Raw genomic sequence first — 17,275 nt, forward strand, 5'->3', positions numbered from 1 at the left:
GATTCACCACTCTCTGGCTAAAAACATTCCTCCTTACCGCTGTTCTAAAAGGCCACCCCTTAATTTTGAGGCAGTGCTCTCTAGTTCTGGATACCCCCACCACAGGAAACATCTTCTCCCCATTTGGTAGGTTTCAATGAGATCTTCTAGCAGTTGGGATGTTATGCTGCATCATTGCAAAACACTGGTTAGTCTTCACATAGAGTACTGTCTGCAGTCCTGGTTAACACATGTTGATGTGATTTGTGCAGGGGAGAGTGTAGAGGAGATTCGCCAGGATGTTACCTATACTTCATCTATTGGGGACAGTGGGTTTGGATATGCTGGAGTCCTGATGAAGAATCTTGACCCGAAACATTGAATATTTATTTCCATCCATAGATGTTGCCTGACTTGCTGAGTTCTTTCTGCATTCTGTGTGTGCTGAATCCCACAGAATCTCGTGTTTTAGATAGGCTTCCCTAGAGTGTAGGTGGCTGAACAGTGACTGGGTAGAATTTTTTAAGATAACAAGAGATACATATAAAATAGCTGGTCAGAATCACTTTCAATGGTAGGAGTTTCAAAAACAAGAGGACATAGATGAGAGAAAAGAGTATTAAAGGGGATTTGAGAGGAATTTTTACACAACAGCAGTTGATATTTAGAATATTCTGCCAGAGGAGGTGGTGGAATTAGCCACAATTACCTCATTTAAGAGGCATTTAGGCATTTAAAGTAGCCAAAGGCATAAAAGGATTCAAGATTCAAGATTGTTTAATGCTATTTCCAGTACACGTTAAAGGAGAATGAAATAGTTGTTACTTTGGCTCCAATGCAGCTAAAAAAAAACACAATAAGATAAAGAACGTAATAATAATAATAATAAAAATTACAGAATAAATATAAATGCATAAGATAGCATATATACATAGAATGATTGTACGTCCACAAAGTGATGCTAGGCACAGGAGTGTCTGTACATAAAGTGACTGATAAAGTAGTGGTGATTGGGGGTATAGAGTGGTGGTGCACATGTTCATCAGCCTTACTGCTTAGTAAAATCTTGCGGATGATACCAAAATTGGGGGTGTAATGGACAGCGAGGAAGACTATCAGAGCTTGCGGCAGGATTTGGATCAGCTGGAAAAATGGCAGAAAGAATTTAAGCATCACACGCATAATTTTCTCCAATCCTGATGAAGGGTCTCGGCCCAAAATGTCAACTGTTTACTCTTTTGCATCGATGTTGCCTGGCCTGATGAGCTCCCCTAGCATATTGTGTGTGTCGCTTAGATTTTCAGCTTCTGCAGATTTTCTCTTGTTTGAGTTGGAACTGAATGCAGACAAGTGCAAGGTGCTACACTTCGATAGGACCATCCAGAGCAGGTCTTACAGAGTGAACGGTAGGGCACTAGATAGGGTTGTAAAGAAAGCTTTTGGCACATTGGCCTTTATGAATCACATATTAAGTACGGGAGATGTTGAAGTTGTATAAGACTTAATTTGACCTAATTTGGAGAATTGTGTGCAGTTCTGGTCTCTACCTGCAGGAGAGATGTAACTAACATTGAAATAGTACAGAGAAAATTTACAAAGCCGTTGTCCAGACTGGAGGACCTGAGTTAAAAGGAAAGATCGAGTAGGTTAGGGCTTTATTCCTTGGAACGTAGAAGATTAAGAAGGGACGATAGGGGTATACAAAATTATGAGGGGTATGGATAGGGTAAATGAAAGAAGGCTTTTTCCACTGAGGTTGGGTGGGACTACAACTAGAGATCATGGGCTAATGATGAAAAGTGATATGTTTGAGGGGAACTTAAGGGGAAATGTATTCACTGAGAGGGTTGTGAGATGATGGAATGAGCTACCAGCACAAGTGGTGGGTGCAGGTTCAATTGCTATAGTTTGGATAGGTGCATGGATGTGAGGGGTGTGGTCCCAATGGAGGTCAATGGGAGTAGGCAATTTAAATGGTTTGGCATGGACTTGATGGACTAAAGGGCTTGTTTCTGTGCTGTACTTTTTAATGATTCTATGAAAGTAATGTTTTTGAGTCTGGTGGTTGTCTCATGGATGCTATGTAGTCTGCTCCCTGGTGGAACAAGCAATCATTGAGCAGGATGAGTGGGGATTCTTCATGAGATGATCATGATGCAGGCAAATGGGATTAGTATAAATGAGCAAAAAGGATAGGGTTGGCATGATGGGCTGTAGGACCTGTTTCTGAGCTGTACAGATCTATGAGTGTAAAAGACTCTCACTTCTATCAAACAGAGAGGGACAAAGATCAGGTCATTGGAGCTGTGAAGCATACTTAAGTTGCCCAGTTCCATCCACAATTCAAGTCTTATTTATCTATCTATTTATTTATCTATCTATCTGTCTGTCTGTCTTCCTGTCTATTTATTTATTTAGAGATAGTGTGAAACAGGCAGTTTTGACCCACTGAGCCACACAGAAACCCACCTATTTAAACCTAGCCTAATTACAGGACAATTTACTATGACCAATTAATCTACATCTTTTGGTACATCTTTTGGGTGCGGGAGGAAATTGCATCACCTGGAAGAAACCCACGTAGAGGACATAAAATCTCCTTACCAGCGCCCCAAGCATAGCAGCCTTGTTCTAACCGCTAAGCTACCATGGCACCCAAGAGTCTTAAGACCATGAGACATAGAAGGAGAATTAGGTAATTCGGCCATTCGAGTCTGTTCACCATTCCATCATGGCTGATTCACTACCCTCTCAACCCCATTCTCCTGCCTTCTCCCTGTAACCTTTCCCACTCGGACTAATCAGGTGTCCTCTGAAAGGAGTTTGTATTCCTCCCTGTGAATGCGTGAGTTTCCTCTGGGTGCCTTGGTTTCCACACGCAGTCCAAAATCATACTGTTTAGAAGGTTTATTGGTCATTGTAAACCGTCCTGTGATTAGACTTGGATTAAATAAGTAGGTGGCTGAGCAGAGAGTCTCTTTGTGCCGGAAGGGGCTGTTCCTTGCTGTTTCTCTAAATAAATAAATGTAGCTCAGAAAGAGTTGGGGAGCATTAGCAGTGAAGGCTTGGAACATATGGCAAAAGAGAAACGGTTGGGTGTGAGGACCATTTCTGGCGGACAGATGAGGGTGATGATGGCTAGGAACTGGGTAGTGCAAAAAGACTGCTTCCCCAGACAAAAAGCGAGCTGCATCATTTGCAATAACAACCAAAGCAACCTAACCATGTGCTGAGGTGAGGGGGCAGCCCTCAAGTGTCACCACACATTCCAGGCCAACATAGCGTAGCATTTTTAATCCTTTGTTACTGCCAACACTTCCAGGACACCTGCATAACTGAACTGGCACAGTGAGGATCCTGTACCATGAGGTGCCTATACAGGAACCATCGGGTAAACAGCCCTCGGCACAAGATTGCTTTTCTTATCCAGAAGACTTAGAGTAAGAATGTAGAAGCAGTAATAGGCCTCTTGGTCCCTCCAGTCTGACCCCCGCCAGCCAACATAATTATTGTAAATTTGCCCCAAGCCTTCTAATCTCTTCTGTGCTGTTTCCCCAGAACCCTTGGTTCCCCGAACTTCCTAAAACAAATCTCCTTCCTCTTGAGGTACTCCCAGGGTTCTAGCTTTCACAACCCTCAACCTGGTGAGAAAGATTAAATAAAGAGCAGTTAAAGGAGAAACCACATATCTTTCTGAGGTTTTCATAGCTCCAGGTTATAGCCAACTGCATGGTTTCTGCAGGAAGTACAACTGTACAGCACAGGAACAGGCACTTCAGCCCACAATGTTGTATCAAACCAATTAATTTGGTAATCAGAAGCCCAGATAAACTAATCCCTTCCACCTACACAATGTCCATATCTTTCCATTATCCTCACATTCATGTGGTTATCTGAAAGTCTCTTAGAAGTCTCTAATAAATTTGCCTCTACCACCAACCCAGGCAGTGCATTCCAGACACCCCCACTCTCCGTGTGAAAACATTTGCCCCTCACAACTCCTTTGAAATTACCCTCTCTCTCTTTAAATGCATACCTTCTGATATTAGACATTTCTACCTTGCAGAAACAGATACTGTCTGACGCAGAGAAAACAGTTCACTCTGGAGAGCAGTTCTGGGCCCCTTATCTTGGAAAGAATGTGCAGGCGCTGGAGAGGGTTCAAAGGAGGTTCACGAAAATGATTCCAGGATTGAACCGCTTGTTATGTGAAGAGTGTTTGATGGTTCTGGGCCTGTATTCATTAGAATTCAGAAGAATAAAAAGTGACCTAATTGAAACGTATGGGGTGTTGAAAGCTCTTGATAGATTGGATGTGGATAGGATGTTTTCTATGGTGGGAGACTCTAGAAGCAGAGGACTCAGCCTCAGAATAGAGAGGCATTCTTTTAGAACAGAGATCAGAAGGTATTTCTTTCGCCAGAGAGTGGTGAATCTGAGGAATTTGTTGCCACATGCAGCTGTGGAGACCAGGTCTTAATGTGTATTTAAGGCAGAGGTTGATAGGTTCTTGCTTGGTCAGGGCATTAAGGGATAAATGAGGGTGGGGGTAGGGGGAAGGCCGGAGATTGGGACTGAGAGGAAAGTTGGATCAGCTATGATGAAATGGCGTACCAGACTTGATGGGCCAAATGGTCTAATTCTGCTCCTGTATCTTATAGCCTTATGGTGTAAAACAAGCCAAGTTTGCCATCCTCTCATAATAGCACATGCCCTCTAATCCAGACCGCATCCTGGTAAATCTCTTCCGCACCCTCTACAAAACTTTGACAAAGGGGTGACCAGAACTGTATGCAATACTCCAGATGTGGCCTAATTAGAGTTTTGTAAAGCTGTCACGTTTACATGTTGACAGCCATATTGTTACTCAGCTGACAACCAGACAAAGCAGCATGATAATAGCTGGATGACCTGAGCTACAACACATTTTGTTACCAAAATAAACTTTATTCATAATAGCAAATATAAACAAGAATAAAGTGAAGGCATTACACTTTGCCCTTGCAGAATATCAAGTATAAAACTTTGGTTCAGCCAAGTTTGGAGTACTGTGTGCAATCTTGGTCACCAGATTACGGGGAAGGTTGTAAAAGTTTCAAAGTCAGCCGAGCTTATTGTAATATGCACAAGTGCACGTACGTATAGGTGCAGCAAATTCACTGGCATAGGTAGACAACATTCGCAAGAAAAACATAAATTAAATGTGCCACCGGGGGTAGTGGTACGAGCAGATACGATGTCAGTGCTGAAGGCGTATTTGGACAGATGCATGCACAGGCAGGGAATGGAGAAATATAGACCGTGGGATTAGTTGAACCTGGCATTAGGGTTGACGCACACACTGCAGGTTGAAGAGGTATGTACCTGTGTGGATCTAGTTCTGTGTTAACTGTACCTTGTTATATGATTGGTGGTTGTCAATCGAATCTAACGATGACAGAGAAGTCTGTGCACAAGAACTTAAAGTCATTGCTCTGGGACAGTTCCACTCTCTCGACGTCAGAAGTCTGGGTCCAGTGGAAGCAGTATTCGTTCATCCAAAGTCCATTGTTGAGCAACTGTACACTTGCCAGAATAGAAGAGGGCCAGGACTTGGAAGTGAGAAAGGCTACAGTCCTGGAGAAATGCAAATCATCCATGAGTATGTCAGGAAGATGGCCCCTAAGGCCATCCTGCTAGGAGAATACCTCAGACATCAGGCAGGGGATATAGAAATGGAAGTGGGTGAAGCAGTGCCAGAGGACCAGAGGGCATGGCAGGACAAGCCACTGCCAGATCTCAGAGGTGTCTGACATAAGAAAGTCCTACCAATGGCTGGAAATGGCAGGGCTGAGGGACAGCACAGAGGCACTGTTTGTGACTGCACTAGAACAGGCGCTGAGCACAAGCAATAGACGCAGGGGTCTATCACACCAGAAAAGACCCAAGATGCAGAGTGCGCAAAGAATCCACTGAAACCATCCAGCACATAGTCGCAGGGTGCAGGATACAAGCAGGGACAGCACAACCAAGTTGCTGGAATTGTGCACAGGAACATCTACGCTGAGTATGGATTGGACACTCCCAAGTCCAAATGGAAAACATCCGAGAAGGTAGTGGAGAATGACAGAGCTGAGATCCTGTGGGACTTCGAAATCCAGCCTGATAAGCAGGCACTAGCCAACCAACCAGACATAGTGACACTGGACAAAGAACAAAGAAAGCAATCGTTATAGATGTGGCAATCCCGAATGACAGCCACTTCATGAAGAAAGAAGATCAGAAGCTGGAGAAATACCAGGGCTTGAAAGAGCAGATAGAAAGGATGTGGAAGGTTAAGACCAAAGTAATCCCAGTGGTGATAGGAGCATGTGCGGCTGTGAATGGGAGAGTGGCTCCAATAAATCCCGGGAACAACATCTGAGATCTCGGTCAAGGAGAGCTCACTACTGTGAACAGCAAGAATACTGCGTGGAACCCTCAAGCTCCCAGGCCTCTAGGCTTCCGGGAGAGGGAGTGTGAGATATATCGACAAATAATTTCTCTTGCATACTTTGCCTTCTTTTGCACATTGTTTGTTTAGTCAGTCTTTGTTTCTGTATCATTTTTCATAAATTCTATTGTATTCCTTAATTTTCCTGTAAATACCTGCAAGAAAACGAATTTCAAGACATTTAGTACTTTGAGAATAAATCTACTTTGAACTTTGTGATGTACACGTCAAATAAAGGCAGTTTAATAACTGATCCCACAACAATACTGGCACCTATGAGAGTCACTCTGGTTTGAACGGCTTTAAACTCGTGCTCTTCTGATTCAGGGGCGGGATCTTTCCTGACCAAGCCAAAGAGTTTTAACAGATTCTTTTTCCTTGTTCGGTTAGTTCATTCTACTGGTTAAGTAACATTGGGGGCTGGGGGGGGATAAGTATTAAGTGCATCTAACATGCCAACAGTAAATTCCAGGTAATAATCTAGAGTTGAGAAAGGAATCAGAACGGGGGGAAAATTGTTAACACAACACGCGTTGGAAAAGGCTTCATCAAGATGTTATTCTGCTTTTTTGGCCCATGCACAGAATTCTTGACAAGAGGCCCTTGTGAGTCCAGGAACTCAGCCAGAAACCTTATCCTTACATGACCCACAGTTAGGAGCCGAGTCTCAAATTGTCTTTAGAAACAGGATTCTGTGGCAAGCAGCCCTTCCTATGAACATTGCAGTCTCCACTTGACAGCTACTCGGCCCATCATTGCTGTTCTAGCTCTTTGAAAAGGCTCTCCAATTAGTCGAACACCCTTTTCTTTCCCTAAATCTTAAAGCCCTAGATCTTTCCCTTTGAAGGTTTATCCAATTATTATCAGATATTCCACCTGATTGGACCACACTTGGAATGTTGAGTTCAGTTCTGGTTGCCTCCACATAGGAAGAATGTAAAAGAAAGGGTGCAGGGGAGATTTACCAGGATGCTGCCCAGACTAGAGAGCATGTCTTATGAAAATTATTTGAGCAAGCTAGGTCTTTTCTCTTTGGAATGAAGGAGGATTAGAGATGTCTTGATAGAGGTGTACAAGATGATAAAAGGCATTGACCTAATAGATAGCCAGAGATATTTTCCCTGGGTAGAAGTGTCTAATACCAGGGGGCATAATTTTAAGGTGATTAGAGGAAAGTATGGGGGGGGGTGAATATCAGGGGTAAGTATTTTACACAGAGTGCAGTGGGTTGAGAAATGTCCTGCCATGGTAGTGGTAGAGGCAGATAGGCACAAGGATGATAGAAAAATGGAGGGCTATAGAAAATGGAGATAAGAAGGAAGTGTCAGATTGATTTTAGAATAGGTTATATGGTGGGCCTGGACTGCGCAGTAATGTTTTATGTTCCAGTCTCTCTTTGCCTCCTGAATCTGTCTCTGCCACCCTCTCAGACAGCACATTCTAGATCGTAGCTTGCTGCTTGCTGCGTTTAAAAAAAAAATTCTTTTTGTCTCGTTTCTACATCCTTTGCCAATTATCATAATTCTTTGTCCTCTTGTTAGTGACTCTTGCCAATGAAAATGCTTTCTCCTATTTTTCTTACTAAACCCCCTCAAGAAACTTTATAAAGTGCATATGACTGAGTGGAAGATTATAACACTGGCACAGAAATCAACGCTGAGGTTTCCATTTGACGGAAAATGGACGCTGGGCTGCAGAATCCATTTCCCAAAAGAGTATCTGGAAAAATATAACCTCACATTGGAACAGATTCCAATTTAGCCAGTCCCAAAAAGTTAATAAGCCTGATTGGAGAGAACACCGGTCTGTTTTCTATACTCCGGCTAAGGTCAAGTTTATATTCTAGAAATGGAGATACAGGAAGGTACAGAAACCTCAGGATCCATACGACCAGGTTCAGGAACAGTGTTATTACACCTCAGCCATTAGGCTCTTGATCCAGTGTGGATAACTTCAATGAACTTTATTCCCCCATCACTGAAATGTTCCCAAAACCTATGGAGTCATTTTCAAGGGCTTTTCATCTCGTGTTCTCAATATTTTTTGCTTGTTTATTTATTGTTATTCTTTCTTTTTTTTTCTTTTGTATTTGCACAGTTTGTTGTCATTTGCCCATTGGTTGTTTGTCCATCCTGTTAGGTGTGGTCTTTCATTAATTTATTGTATAAGCCACAAGAAAATGAATCTCAAGGTTGTATGTGGGGACATATATGTACTTTGATAATAAATTTATTTTGAACTTTGAAGAGATTACAGATGCTGGAATCGGGAGCAAAATGTTAAAGGTCAGTGATTTGAGCAGCATCTTTTAGGGGAAAGGGATGGATCAAGATCTGCATCTGGACTAGATCTGATCCTGACGCCAGACCTCAACCTTCACTTGGCCTTCATAGATGCTACTTGACCTGTTACAGTTTGGCAACATTACTGACTTTCATCACGGGGTTGGAAATTCAAAAACACTGGTGCAGATCTGCCAATTGAAAGCAATAAAAACAAAATCCAGTGATTGATGACTTTGGTAAATGCCAACAATAACCTTTTCAGTTTAGGATCAGCGTGACAGTGTGATCAGTGAATCAGGTTTAATATCACTGGCATATATCGTGAAATTAGTTGTTTTACAGCAGCACTACAATGCAATACATAATAATAAAAAACTATAAATTCCAATCAGAAGTATATATAAAAAATAAATATGTAGTGCAAAAAAGAGAGGAAGAAAGTGAGGTAGTATTCATGGATTCATTGTCCATTCAGGAATCTGACTGCAGAAGGGAAAAAGCTGTTCCTAAAATATTGAGTTTGTGGCTTCAAGATTCAGTACTTCCTCCTGGATGGTAGCAATGAGAAAGGGGCATATTCTGGGTGATGGAAGTCTTTAATGATGGACGTTGTCATTTTGAATCGTCTTTTGAAGCTGTCCTCGATGCTGGGGAGGTGAGTGTTCATGATGGAGCTGGCAGAGTTTACAACTTTCTGTAGCTTTTTTTGATCCTGTGTAGAGGCCTCTCCGTGCCAGATGGTGATGCAACCAGTTAGAATGCTCTCCATAGTACATCTATAGAAGTTTGTAAGTGTCTTTGGTGACATACTCAATATCCTCAGACCCCTGATGAAATACAGCTGCTGTCATGACATCTTTGTAATTGCATCAATATTTTGGGCCCAGGATAGATCCTCAGAAATGTTGACACCCATGAACTTGAAATGGCTACCATTTGCAGTGTTGATCCCTCAATGAGGCATACTCTCGACTTTTCCTTCCTGAAGTCCACTATTAATTCCTTGGTCTTACTGACCTTGAGTGCAAGCTTGTTATTGCAGCACCACTCAACCTACTGATCTATCTCACTCCTGTACGCCACCTCGTTACTATTTGAAATTCTGCCAACAATAGTTGTGTTGTCGGTACATTTATGGATGCCATTTTAGCTGTGCCCCGCTACACAATTGTGGGTATCAAGAGAATAAAGCCGTGGGCCAAGCACGCAGCCTTGAAGTGGGCTAGTGTTGATTGTCAGTGAGGAGGATATGTTAGTTCCAATCCGCACAGATTGTGGTCTCCTGGTGAGGACATCAAAGATCCAGTTTCAGAGGGAGGTACAGAGGCCCAGAGTTTAGAGCTTGTTGATTAGAATTAAGGGTGTGATTGTGTGGAATGCTGAACTGTAATCAATAAACAGCAGCCTAACATAGGTATTACTTTTGCCAGGTGATCCAAAGCAGAATGAGAGCACAGTGAGATTGCATCCACTTTTAACTTATTGTGGCGATAGGCAAACTGCAGCGGGACAAAGTCCTTGCTTAGGCCGGATTTGATTCTAGCCATGACCAACCTCTCAAAGTACTTCATCACAGTAGATGTAAGTGCCACTGGGAGACAGTCGTCAGCAGATAGTCACACCGCCCATTGAGTTTATTACAAAGAACACAGAAAAATACAGCACAGTGGCAGGCCCTTTGGCCGACATTGTAGTGCTGGAACAATTAAATTAGTAATTAAATACCCAACAAAATTAATCCCTTCTGCCTACACACTGACCATATCCGTCCATTTCCTACATATTCATGTATCTATCAAAGAGCCTCTTGAATGCCTCTGTCAAATTTGCCTACACCACCTCCCCTGACAGCCACCACTCTCGGTGTAAATAAACAAACTTTCCCTGCACATCTCCTTTGAACTTTGGGTGCATGCTTGGTGAAAGATACTGTCTGTCTACTCCATCGATGCCACTCATAATTTTATAAATCTCAATCAGATCTCCCTTTTGCCTCTGCTGCTCTGTAAAAAGAATTATCCAAGTTTGTCCAAGCTCTCCTTATAGAACATGCCTTGTAATCCAGGCAGCAACCTCTTCTGCATCCTCTCCACAGCTTTCCCATAAAGGGGCGACCAGAAATGAATGTAGTACTCCAGATGCAGCCTAACCAGAGTTTTATAAACCTGCATCATAACTTCCTGGCTCTTGAACTCAAAGCCTCAATGAATAAATGCAAAAATCCCATATGTCTTCTTTACCACCCTGTCAACCTGCGTGTAGCCACTTTTATGGAAATAGGAACATGGACCCCAAGATACTTCTGTTTTTTTCTTCTATACAAAATGGATTTGTCCATGGATGCCAACTTTATCATGGGCACTAGCTTCCCCACCATTGAGACATCCAGCATCCAGGACATGCCCTCTTCTCATTGCTACCACCAGGGAGGACTTACTGGACCCTGAAGAAACACACTCAATGATTCAGAAACAGCTTCTTCCCGTCACCATCAGAATAGTCCATAAACACTTGAACTTCACTATTTTGTTCTCTTTTGTGCTAATTATTTATTTTATTATATTTTATTGTAATTTATAGCAATTTTTATGTATTGCAATATTTTTTCTGCCACAAAGTAACACATTTGACTAGCTATGTTACTGATAATAATTTTAATTCTGATTCTGCGTGGTCCCATGAAGGAAGTCTGGCTATGATTCCTGTTCAATTATTCAAAGTCACTGAAAACAAGTAGACTCAACAGATTGAGCCTACAGGTATGTTGCCTTGTAGGTTTGGGGTTTCCCATCCGGTCTCTTTGCATGCCTGGTGTTTTTGATGGAGTAGGGCGGCATGTAGGTTGGTGAAGTGGGGTGAGTTGCACTCTTGAACCAGGTGCCTCTGTGTTCAGGTGACACCAGTGGCCACTGACTACCACAACATTGAGAATGACTAACTGGGAATTCAAGAACAGGGGGGACATTGTTATAGAGTTATAGAGTCTAGAGTACTATATTTGACCCATGTCCCTTGTCTATGCCAATCTGTTATTCTGCCTCATCCCATCTACCTGCACCTGGTCTATAGCCCTCCAAACCCTTAACATCCATGTACTTATTCAACCTTCCCTTAAGTATTGCATTTGAACTTACCACCACTTCCAGTGGCAGATTGTTCCATATTCACACCACTCTATGAACGAAGAAATTTTTCCTCCTGTTCCCCTTAAATATTTCACCTTTCACCCTAAAACTATGACCTCTAGTTCCACACAACCTGTGTGGAAATGCCTGTTTGCATTTACCCTTTCTTTACTCCTCATAATTTTGTATACCTCCATCAAATTTCCCTTCAGTCTTCAGTTTTCTAAGGAATTAAATCATAACACCTTTGTAGAAATGAGGTGTGTAGAAATATTCTTTTCTTAGACGGCAGAGGGCAAGCTGAGCTGAAGGGCATTCCATGATATATTACTCTATCGCTATATAACTCAATGATTTGAACCTCCCAACTTAAGGTCCAGGCTATTACCTCTGTTGGCCAAAGGGAGTGGTGCACTAAAGTCAGTGGTGCATTTTGGGATATGGAATAAGCTTGAATGGGGTGTCTTGGTCAACATGGACCAGTTGGGCCAAAGGGCCTGCTTTTGTGTTGTATACAGTGCCTATAAAAAGTATTCATCCTCTTGGAAGTTTTCATGTTTTATTGTTTCACAACCTTGAATCACAGTGGAATTAATATGGCCTTTTTGACATTAATCAACAAGACTCTTTCTTGTCAAATTGAAAATAGATCTCTATAAAGTGATCTAAATTAATTACAGATATAAAACAGAAAATAATTGATTGCATAAGTATTAGCCGCGTTCAAGTCAGTATTTAATAGATGCATCTTTGGCAGCAATTATGGCCTTAAGTCTGTGTGGGTAAGTCTCTATATGCTTTGCACATCGAGACATTGCAACTTATCCCCATTCTTCTTAACAAAACTGCTCAAGCTCTGTCAGACTGCTTGGGGATCATGAGTGAAAAGCCTTTTTCAAATCTAGCCACAAATTCTCAATTGGATTAGACGGTAAAACATAGGAGCAGAATTAGGTCATTCAGCCTATCAAGTCTGGGATCATGGTTAATCCCAAATCCCATTCAACCCATACACCTGCCTTCTTGCCATATCCTTTGATGTCCTAACCAATCAGGAAAAAATCAAATTCTGCCTTAAGTATACCCACAGACTTGGCTTCCACCGCACACTGAGGCAGAGATTTCTACAGATTCACTACTCTCCGGTGAAAAAACAATCCTGCTTACCTCTTTTCTAAATGGTCACCCCTCAATTTTGAGGCTATGCCCTCTAGTTCTAGATGCCCCCGCCACAGGAAACATCCTCTCCACATCCTACTTTTCTATTCCAACATTCGATAGGTTTCAATGAGATCCCCCTCCCGCATTCATCTAAATTCCAGTGGGTACAGGCCTAAAGCTGCCAAACGCTCCTCATATGTTAACCCCTTCATTCCTGTAGTCATCCTTGTGAACCTTTTCTGGACTCGCTCTAATGAGAGTTCAAACTACAAAGCACTAATGCTGCATCACCAAAATCATTGTCATTTGAGGCTGAAGGAATTTATCTATTAAAATTTTAAAGCAATCTATTTACTTGCAGGAAATAAATGAAGTCTGACAAGACATGAAGGAAATGAAGGAACGATTAACTGACAGACCATAGCTACAAGACAGAGGTACATATTCCATCCTATTGCACTGGTGTCTGATGACTTGCACTTTATTGTCTTCCTGCACTGCAATTTCTCTGTAACTGTAACACGTTACTCCACTGTTGTTTTACCCTGTACTACCTCAGTGCACTGTTGTAATGAATTCATCACTGTGAACAGTATGCAAGACAAGCTTTGCACTGTAGCTTAATACAGGTGACAATGATAAACCCAATTCGAATGACCTTGCAAGGAGTGAATAATGAAGAAGATAGTGGAGAACTGGCCTTCCCTCTTCTGGTTTGAAGTAGTCTTCCTGACACCTTCTACAAAGTGAATTATGTTTGTATTTGTCCAATGGCTATAAATTTGCATTGAAAAGCCTTGTGGATTTGAATAAAGCTGTAAAAATGAGCTTAAAAGGACCTGTTGCGGGTACTGGAGAGCTTGAGTTATAAGGAGAGACTGGTTAAGCTGGGACTGTTTCCAGTTGCGTGAAGGAGTTGAAGAGTTGAACTTATAGGGATTTATAAAGTCATGAGGGGCATGGGTGAGGTGATAGTGTTTTTTCTTTTATGCGGTGTTGTTGTACGCCTCTACGACTCTCACGGACTCTATTGTGATCATGGCCAGATAATCAATTCAGGCAAGTCCCATCCAGTGGGTGGCAGGGTGGAGACACGTCTCTACAAAAGGTGGTGTAAGGCACTCCTTCCCTCCACTAGCCTGCAGGTCACCCTTGGGCAAGGTGTAGCCCCTGCCTCACTTCTCCCCCTCTGCCGATCAGGGTCATGTGAAGCCAATGGAGCAGCTGGTGGATGGTTTTATGAGCAGCTGGTGCATATCACAAGTCCTGGTTATGCGACCACTGACACCAGACAGACAATCTCTGAAGAGTATTGATAATGGCTGGGGTCACCTGCATTGAAAATACACCATGATTGGCCAGGTCATTTGACACAGCACATAATGATGGTGATAATGAATACAGTGGATTCTAGTTAATTGTACACACCACTACATTTTGGCTCAGTTAAGCAGCTGCTCAATTTGGCTGACATTTCATGGAAACAGTTAAAAAGGTATCAAAACACAATGACAGTACAATGAAATTGTGTTTGAGTTCCTGATAGATTTCGACAGAGGAATTCATCGCTGCCATGTTCTATGATTGACTGTAAATGAACAAAATCAGCGCAGACACCAAGTGCAGATAAAGGGCTGCCTTCCTTGCCTTCCTGCATGAAGAAATGTTGTAATCCAACAATAAATTTCTTGGTATTTTGTGTAGTCACTAGCTTAAGTTCAGATGCTTTTAATTTGGTCCAGTAGCGTAATATTTTTGGCTAGTGTCAAACCTTTTCGTGGCATCTTTGCAAGAGTATGAAATTTCTTAAAGCCAAAATAAAAAAAAACAAAATTTTCAGAAATCAGTTCTTTTTGAATCATCATCCATCGGTCTAAATGGACAAGCACAATCAAGAGATGCCGTTTAAAACCAGTTTGCTTGAAGCACAGCGTAGTGTCTAACAGCTACACAAATACCTGTGATGATGCTAGTTAGAAACTGTTGAGCAACAGTCTCTTGTCCTAATTAAGCGGCATAGTGTCCCAAATAAATTGAGGGAATCCCGGCTATTTTATTGATTAGTTTTTGTTAATCAAGAAATTAGCTGGGATTTCCTTCACTTATTTGGGACAATAGAAAAACATAGAAAACATAGAAATCCTACAGCACAATGCAGGCCCTTCAGCCCACAAAGTTGTGCCGAACATGTCCCTACCTTAGAAATTACTAGGCTTGCCTCTAGCCCTCTATTTATGAATCTAAAGGCCTCTTAAAGACCCTATTGTATCTGCCTCCACCACTGTTGCTGGCAGCCCATTCCACGCACTCACCACTCTCTGCGTAAAGTACTTACCCCTGACATCTCCTCTGTACCTACTCCCCAGCACCTTAAAACTGTGCCCTCTCGTGCTAGCCATTTCAGCCCTGGGGAAAAGCCTCTGACTATCCACACAATCAATGCCTTTCATCATTTTATACACCTCTATCAGGTCACCTCTCATCCTCCGTCACTCCAAGGAGAAAAGGCCGAGTTCACTCAACCTATTCTCATAAGGCATGCTCCCCAATCCAGGCAACATCCTTATAAATCTCCTCTGCACCCTTTCTATGGCTTCCACATCCTTCCTGTAGTGAGGCGACTGGAACTGAGCACAGTACTCCAAGTGGGGTCTGACCAGGGTCCAAATATGCTGCTTAATTGGGACAGGAGACTGTTGCTGTACAGTTTCTAACAAAAAACTGTACCAAAAAGTGGCTGTCCCAATTAACAGATGGTTCAATTAACCAGAATCCACTATATTGACTGACAGATTAATTTTGAGCACAGAATACAGGAGATCCTCCAGTTTTTCATTAAACCGGTGCCACAGTTTCTATTGCATCGACTTTGGAGGGCAGGTAGACCACTCTCCCTCTTCTGAAAGACAGTGCCTTTGAAAGTGCAACACACCGTTCATGTTATCCATGGGATATTATAGCAAAATTATATAGCACAGGAGCTAGTCTTAGCGTATGGGGAAATGGGACTAGCAACTTGGTCAGCATGGAGGAGTTGAGCTGAAGAGACTGATTTCATGCAGTATGACACTATGACTCTAGTCCCATTACCCTCTAAAGCAGGGGTTCCCAACCTTTTTTATGCCATGGACCCCTACTGGTAACTGAGGGGTCCAGGTTGGGAATCCCAACTCTAAAACTTTCTTATCCATGTACCCGTCCAAAGGTTTTTAAATGTTATAATTGTACCCATCTCTACCACTTCCTCTGGCAGCTCCTTTCCACATACCAGCCACCCTTTGATTAAAAAGAATTTGCCCTTGATGTCTCCTTTAAATCTTTCCCCTCTCAACCATACCTCTCATAATTTTAATCATTTCTATTAGGTCACTCCTCATTCTCCTCTGTTCCAAGGAATAAAGACCCAGCCTTGCCAACTTCTCCCTATACCCCAGGCTCTCTTGTCATGGCAACATCCCTGTAAATCTTTTCTGCGCTCCTTCCAGTTTAACCACATTTTTCTATGTCTGGATGACAAAAACTGAGCACAGAACTCCAAGTGCAGATTCCCCTGTGACTTACACAACTGCAGTATAACATCCCAACTTGTACCCAGTACCCTGACTGATGAAGGGCAGCATTCTAAATGCATTTCTCACTACTCTGCCTGCAAGTGACACCACTTTCAATGAACCATGTACTTATACTCCGAGGTCTCTCCATTCCATATCACTCCCTAATGCCCTACCATTGAGAGTAGAGAGTTTGCATCAGCTGATTCCTGCATTTCCCATAATACCCCAGTGTCTACACTCCCATATAATGAACTTTGAATGGCGTCTCCAGGCGAGGCAGTGATGTAACCAGTCAGGATGATATCCCCATCTCTCTCCTGCTTTGGGATCTCACACTCCTCCCTTCCTGTGCTCCCACACACACTCCATGCGGTTTGATAACTGACTCCAACCCAAGCAATTTTCATGACCTCATCTGGGGCAGGCAAGATGTCCTGCAAATTTCCTGAGTGGAGGACATAAAAAAGATCCTGCTTCAGTCTTTCTTTTAGGACCACATACAGTATAAGCTAAAACAATAACAATGGAGAATAAATACAAGAGATTCTGTAGATGCTGGAAATCTAAGTAACACACTCAAAATGTTGGAGGAACTTAGCAGGTCAGGCAGTATCTACGGAGGGGAATAAACAGTAGCTGTTTCAGGTTGAGAACTTTCATCAGAACTGGAAAGGACAGGGGAAGAAGCCAGAATGAGGG

At 42.4% G+C, this 17,275-nt stretch overlaps 1 protein-coding gene across 50 annotated transcripts in view; it reads left to right on the plus strand.

Annotated features, from left to right (window-relative positions):
* LOC132393562 (uncharacterized) overlaps positions 1-17,275 on the plus strand; it is a 266,331-nt gene that overhangs the window by 169,703 nt on the left and 79,353 nt on the right. For all 50 annotated transcript variants that reach the window (XR_009511964.1, XR_009511965.1, XR_009511980.1 and 47 more), the window contains one exon: positions 13,384-13,459. Coding sequence is in view for 2 of the 50 variants with exons in the window: in XM_059968987.1 (XP_059824970.1) it covers positions 13,384-13,390 (7 nt within the window). In the remaining 48 variants the exon portion in view is untranslated. The remainder of the gene's footprint in view (positions 1-13,383; positions 13,460-17,275) is intronic.

Source organism: Hypanus sabinus, chromosome 4 (genome assembly GCF_030144855.1).
Source record: "Hypanus sabinus isolate sHypSab1 chromosome 4, sHypSab1.hap1, whole genome shotgun sequence".
NCBI lineage: Eukaryota > Metazoa > Chordata > Chondrichthyes > Myliobatiformes > Dasyatidae > Hypanus > Hypanus sabinus.